Source organism: Rhinoraja longicauda, chromosome 19 (assembly GCF_053455715.1).
Source record: "Rhinoraja longicauda isolate Sanriku21f chromosome 19, sRhiLon1.1, whole genome shotgun sequence".
NCBI classification, from domain to species: Eukaryota; Metazoa; Chordata; class Chondrichthyes; order Rajiformes; family Arhynchobatidae; genus Rhinoraja; species Rhinoraja longicauda.
This window is the reverse complement of record NC_135971.1, coordinates 22,819,943-22,826,921: the sequence shown is the minus strand read 5'-3', so window position 1 is coordinate 22,826,921 and position 6,979 is coordinate 22,819,943. Positions and strand designations below refer to the sequence as shown.

At 53.5% G+C, this 6,979-nt stretch overlaps 1 protein-coding gene across 1 annotated transcript in view; it reads right to left on the bottom strand.

Annotated features, from left to right (window-relative positions):
- Window positions 1-751: 751 nt before the first annotated feature.
- The window catches only part of LOC144602891 (ral guanine nucleotide dissociation stimulator-like), a 73,598-nt gene continuing 67,370 nt past the window's right edge, over window positions 752-6,979 (bottom strand). The window contains exon 17 of the mRNA XM_078416012.1: window positions 752-5,709. Within this exon, the coding sequence (XP_078272138.1) occupies window positions 5,540-5,709 (170 nt within the window). The 3' untranslated portion in view covers window positions 752-5,539. The remainder of the gene's footprint in view (window positions 5,710-6,979) is intronic.

Sequence of the window (6,979 nt, the reverse complement as noted above, 5' to 3'; positions counted from 1 at the left end):
CCATTCTTTCATTCATTCTCTCATTCATTAACACACTCATTCATTCATTAACACACTCATTAATTAACACTCATTTATTCATTCATTAACACACTCATTCACTCCTTTAACACACTCATTCATTCATTAACAGACTCCTTAACACACTCATTCATTAACACACTCATTCATTAACACTCATTCAATAACACTCATTCATTATCACACTTTCACTAACACTCATTCATTAACACACTCATTCACTAACACACTCATTCATTAACACACTCACTCATTCACACACTCAGTCATTAACACACTAATTCACTAACACACTCACTCATTCACACGCTCATTCATTAACACGCTCATTCATTAACACACTAATTCACGCACATTCATTAACACACTCATTCATTCATTAATACTCATTCATTAACACTCATTCGCGCATTCATTAACACTTATTCATTAACACTTTCACTCACACTCATTCATTAACACACTCATTCATCACACACATTCATTCATTATTCATGAACACACTCATTCATTAACACTCATTCACTAACACACTCATTCATCACACATTCATTCACATATTCATGAACACACTCATTCATGAACACACTCATTCATTCACACACTCATGAGTGTGAACTCATTCACACATTCATTCATTCACACACTCATTCCCGTGTGTACAAGAGCTTCGGGAACACACACGCGGATGGAATGAAGACAATGACCAAGGTTTGGAAGACGAGACTGATTTTTTTTCCAGCAGTGCGCTTGTCAGAACGGGCCGAAGGGCCGGTGCGTACACACATAGCATCGAAGCACCACCAACATCCCCGCTGCTGGCCCTCAGTCGGCTGGGAGCCTTCGTCCATGTAGTGTTTCAGGGGGGTGCGGGGGCAGGAAAGACCCCCTGGGTTTGTGTTTGTAGTGACAACAGTCGGCCATTGTGGAAGACCTTCCCTGGTACCCTGATGGGACATCTTCCATTGACGCCAGGCGGCCCTCTGGGGAAGGTCTTCGCTCGTTGGCTGGCTCTGCGCTCTAGGGGGTGGGATGAGCGAGGGGGGGGGGGGGGGTTGGGGTGGGGGAGGAAGGCACGTTTGGCCCCATAAGACACGGGATAGTCCACAGTTCCATTGGCTCTCCTCCAAGGCCTCATGGACACCAAGCATCTAAACATCTCCAACCGGGGAAGCATTGATCTGGTCAGTTAACCCGAGACGTCGCGAGAGGTGGACACTCTCTCTCTCCAGATGCTGCCTGACCAGCTGAGTGTTCCCTGCATCGTCTGATTTTATTTTGGATTTCGAGTTGCGCTTTGTTTTGTTTTTTTAGATTTAGAGATACAGTGCGGAAACAGGCCCTTCGGCCCACCGGGTCCGTGCCGCCCAGCGATCCCCGCACACTAACACTATCCTACACACACACTAGGGACAATTTCTACATTTGCCCAGTCAATTAACCTACAAACCCGCACGTCTTTGGAGTGTGGGAGGAAACCGAAGATCTCGGAGAAAACCCCACGCAGGTCACGGGGAGAACGTACAAACTCCGTACAGACGGCGCCCGTGGTCGGGATCGAACCCGGGTCTCCGGCGCTGGGAGGCGGCAACTCTACCGCCGCGCCACCCGCTTAGTTTAAAGGTGGACACACAAAGTGCTGGAGTGTCTCAGCGGGTCAGGCAGCATCTGTGGAGAACATGGGCAGGTGACGTTTCACAGAGTGCTGGAGTGTCTCAGCGGGTCGGGCAGCATCTGTGGAGAACATGGGCAGGTGACGTTCCACAGAGTGCTGGAGTAACTCAGCGGGTCAGGCAGCATCTCTGGAGATAAAAGAACGGGTGATGTTTTGGGCTGGGGTGGACAAGACCAGCGATCCCCGCACACTAACACATTCCTCTCTCTCTCTCTCTCTGATGGGGGTCCTGGCCAGTTTGTAGCCCCTCCCTCCACGCCCCCACCCTTCTGTGTGACTGCCCCTCTTCTAACCCGACCAGGTGCCGGGCGGGAAACAGTGGACAACCGAGACCCTGCTGGGAATTGGGAAGGACACTTCAAGGGGAGAGCTTTGGACCTGTGGCAAACGCCATCTTTGGTTTGGTTTGGCTTTAGAGATTCAGCGCGGAAACAGGCCCCTACATCCCCGCGCCGACCAGCGAACACTAACACGAACACCGGGAACAATTTACAATTGGAGACCAAGGCGATTAACCTACAAAACCAGCGCGTCTTTGGAGTGTGGGAGGAGACCAGAGATCCAGGTGGAAACCCACGTGGGTCACGTACAAACTCCGTACGGACAGCGCCCGTGGTCGGGATGGAACCCGGGTCTCTGGCGCCGCGAGGCGGGGAGTCCATCCGCCTGACCGCACGTGTCAAAGGGATACCAAGCGATCTCGGGCCTTATCGCTTGGAGAACATGGCTGGACGGGCCTCCGACCCGGAACGTCGCCTGTCCTCGTTCTCCGCAGGTGCTGCCCGACCCGCCGAGCTGCCCCGGCGCTCAGTGTCCTGTCGTGTGTGTGTGTCAACCCGGCGTGAGTCCGGCGAGCGATCGGAAAGGAATTGAGGCCCTTCGGCCCATCGAGTCCCGCTCCGCCCTTCGATCAGGGCTTGCGTCGACTGGCACAGAGAGTGTCCTCGGATGGAATGGTCGGGAGACGTTCAAAGTCTTTCGCCACCTTCCTCTGCAGAGCCTTGGCTACAGACGATGTCCCCTCTCCCAGACAGTCATCCCGATCCGGACAAGCGGGCAATGGACGCTGGGGGTAGGCCCTTCGATCCCAGCACCGCCATTCAATGCGATCGCGGCCGACCATCCACAATCGGTGCCCCGTTCCTGCCTTCTCCCCACGACCCCTTGATTCCGTGAGCTCAACCTGCGGTAACTCTCTCTTGAAAACGTCCAGTGAATCGGCCGCCACTGCCCTCTGTGGCAGAGAATTCCACAGATTCACAACTCTCTGGGTGAAAAGGTTTTTCCTCATCTCAGTCCTAAATGGCCGAACCCTTATTCTTAAACTGTGTGTGTGACCCCCTGGTTCTGGACTCCCCCCAACATCGGGAACATTTTTCCTGCATCTAGCCTGTCCAATCCCTTTAAGAATTGTACATGTGTCTATAAGATCCCCTCTCGTCCTTCTGAACTCCAGTGAACACAAGCCCAGTCGACCCGTCCTTTCATCGTACGTCAGTCCCGCCATCCCGGGGATTAACCTGGTGAACCTACGCTGCACTGCCTCGATAGCAAGGACGTCCCTCCTCAAATTAGGAGACCAAAACTGCGCACAGTACTCCAGGTGCGGTCTCACCAGGGCCCTGTACAACTGCAGAAGGACCTCTTTGCTCCTATACTGAAAACTAGGAGACCAAAACTGCGCACAGTACTCCAGGTGCGGTCTCACCAGGGCCCTGTACAACCGCAGAAGGACCTCTTTGCTCCTATACTCAAACTAGGAGACCAAAACTGTACACAGTACTCCAGGTGCGGTCTCACCAGGGTCCTGTACAACTGCAGAAGGACCTCTTTGCTCCAATGCCCCTTAAATGAGGAACTCAGGAGTAGGAGTTGAGTGCACAAAGGGGTGGGCAACATTCTAAGCCTTCTGGGGTAAGGAGTGGGGTTGCCCGGGCAAGGACTACGTGCTATTCTGCGCCAGACTCCGCGGGCTTCCCCCGATCACGAGGAATTCTCTCCGAGGACACCTCACGGAGGCAGAGTCAGGCCAAGTTCAATCTCTACCCCCCTTCCTGCTCCCATCCCCCACCCCCCCCCCCCCACCCCCTTCCAAATCCATGTGTCTCGACAGTGGGTGGGGGAGGGTCAAACCCAATGCCCTCTGGGATAGATAGGGTGGGGGTGGGGGAGAAAACTGGACAAGTTCCAGGTGTAACTTTGGCCCATCCAGTCTACTCCGCCATTCAATCGTGGCTGAACTATCTCTCCCCCCTGACCCCATTCTCCTACCTTCACCCCACAACCCCAGACGCCCGCACTGATCAAGAATCTGTCTCTCTCCGCCATTCGGCCCATCGAGTCCACCCCGCCATTCAATCATGGCTGACCCATCTCTCCCCCCTGACCCCGTTCTCCTGCCTTCTCCCCCTAAACCCTGACACACCCGCACTGATCAACAATCTATCTATCAGTCTGAAGAAGGGTCTCGACCCGAAACGTCACCCATTCCTTCTCTCCCGAGATGCTGCCTGACCCGCTGAGTTACTCCAGCACTTTGTGAATAAATCGATTTGTACCAGCATCTGCAGTTATTTTCTTATAGCTATCTATCTATCTCTGCCTTAAAAACTAATATCCACTGACTTGTGGCCTCCACAGCCCTCTGTGGCAATGAGTTCCACAGATTCACCACCCTCTTGACTGAAGAAATTCCTCCTCATCTCCTTCCGAAAGGAACGCCCTTTAATTCTGAGGCCGTGCCCTCTAGTCCTAGACTCTCCCACCGGTGGAAACGTCCTCTCCACATCCACTCTATCCAGGCCGCTCTCTAGTCTGTACGTTTCAATGAGGTCCCCCCCTCTCATCCTTCTAAACTCCAGCGAGTCCAGGCCCAGTGCTTGACAAACGCTCGTCCTACGTTGTCTCCCCAACTCTCTCCCTCCAACATTGAACGGCCATGTTTCTCTCTGTCTCTCCCTGCTCCATCCAAGGGCCTTCGCTCCGTTTCGCCCTTCACGGACGCTGCCCGACCAGCCGAGGACCTTTACCTTCCTGCTTCTCGTGGCCGTCGTGAGGTGGAGCGGTGGGACTCACAAGTCCGTCGGAGCAGAATCGGGCCATTCGGCCCATCTAGCCCACCCCGCCATTCAATGTGATCGTGGCTGATCACTCTCAATCAGTACCCCGTTCCTGCCTTCTCCCCATACCCCCCTGACTCCGCTATCCTTAAGAGCTCTATCTAACTCTTTCTCTTGAATGCATTCAGAGAATTGGCCTCCACTGCCTTCTGAGGCAGAGAATTCCACAGATTCACAACTCTCTGACTGAAAAAGATTTTCCTCGTCTCCGTTCTAATGAGGTCCCCCCCTTCATGCTTCTAAACTCCAGCGAGTACAGGCCCAGTGCTCCCCATATGATCGCCCATCATCCTCCTGCGCTCCAAGGAATAGAGACCCAGCCTACATAGGTACAGGGGCAAGAGGTTCATTCGGCCCATCGAGCCACCTCCTCCAGTTTAAATTCCACTTGGAATATTTTGGAGGACCAAGAACCCAAGAATCACCAATCAATGTGATCATGGCCGATCGTCCACAATCAGTACCTGCCTTCTCCCCATATCCCTTGATTCCGCTAGCCCCATGAGCTCTATCTAACCCTCTAACTTGAAAGCCTCCAGTGAATTGGGCTCCGCTGCCTTCCGAGGCAGAGGATCCCACAGATTCACAACCCTCTGGGTGAAAAAGTTCTTCCTCATCTCAGTCCTGAATGGCCGACCCCTTATTCCCAGACCGGCTCTGGATGGCTGCCGCAAGCTCTCCCTGCTCCGACCTCTCCCTGTGGCTCGAGCCCCTCGAGCCGAAGCTAGAACAGGGACCTGGCGATCTTCAGACCCTTGCTCCTGATCTTCGGGAAGGGCGATCCGTGCTCGGCCTTGGGTTTGGGAGACGGAGGTCCCTTCTTCCTGAGGAGGAAGTCTACGCTGCCGACCGCCATGGCGTAGAAGACGTTGGCGTTGTGGGGGACGGTGAACTCTGTGGGAAGGGAGAGGCGGAGGGAGGTCAGGTTTTGGGGCGGAGACCAGGAGAAGCCAGGCCTCCAGTCCCGTTCAGAGATCCCAGCGCGAAAACAGGCCCTTCTGCCCACCCGATCCAAACTCACGTTCTACCTCATCCCACTTTCCCATCCACTCCGGACACACACACACACACACACACACACACACACACACACACACACACACGCACACACGCACGCACACACGCACACCCACACGCACGCACGCACACACACACACACACACACACACAAGGGGGGGCACGTCACAGAGGGGCCGATTATCCAGAGGGTGGTCACGGTGGCGCAGCGGTAGAGTTTTTAGATTTTTAGAGATACAGCGCGGAAACAGGCCCTTCGGCCCACCGAGTCCGTGCCGCCCAGCGATCCCCGCACACTAACACTATCCTACACCCACTAGGGACAATTTTCACATTTACCCAGTCAATTAACCTGCGAACCTGTACGTCTTAGGAGTGCGGGAGGAAACCGAAGATCTCGGAGAAAACCCGCGCAGGTCACGGGGAGAACGTACAAACTCCGTACAGACGGCGCCCGTAGTCAGGATCGAACCAGAGTCTCCGGCGCTGCATTCGCTGTAAGGCGGCAACTCTACCGCTGTGCCACCGTGCCGCCTTGCAGTGCTTGCAGCGCCGGAGACCCGGGTTCGATCCCGACCACAGGCGCAGTCTGTATGGAGTTTGTACGTTCTCCCCGTGACCTGCGTGGGTTTTCTGCGAGATCTTCGGTTTCCTCCCACACTCCAAAGACGCGCAGGTTCGTAGGTTAATTGGCTTGGTATAAATGTAAAAATTGTCCTGAGTGTGTGTAGGATAGTGTAAGTGTGTGTAGGGTAGTGTAAGTGTGTGTTGGACAGTGTAAGTGTGTGTCAGATAGTGTAAGTGTGTGTCAGATAGTGTAAGTGTGTGTGTAGGATAGTGTAAGTGTGTGTCGGATAGCGTGAGTGTGTGTCGGATAGTGTTAGTGTGTGTCGGATAGTGTAAGTGTGTGTAGGATAGTGTAAGTGTGTGTAGGATAGTGTAAGTGTGTGTAGGATAGTGTAAGTGTGTGTAGGATAGTGTAAGTGAGTGTAGGATAGAGTGTGTGTGTGTAGGATAGTGTAAGTGTGTGTCGGATAGAGTAAGTGTGTGTCGGATAGTGTAAGTGTGTGTGTCGGATAGTGTAAGTGTGTGTGTCAGATAGTGTAAGTGTGTGTAGGATAGTGTAAGTGTGTGTAGGATAGCGTGA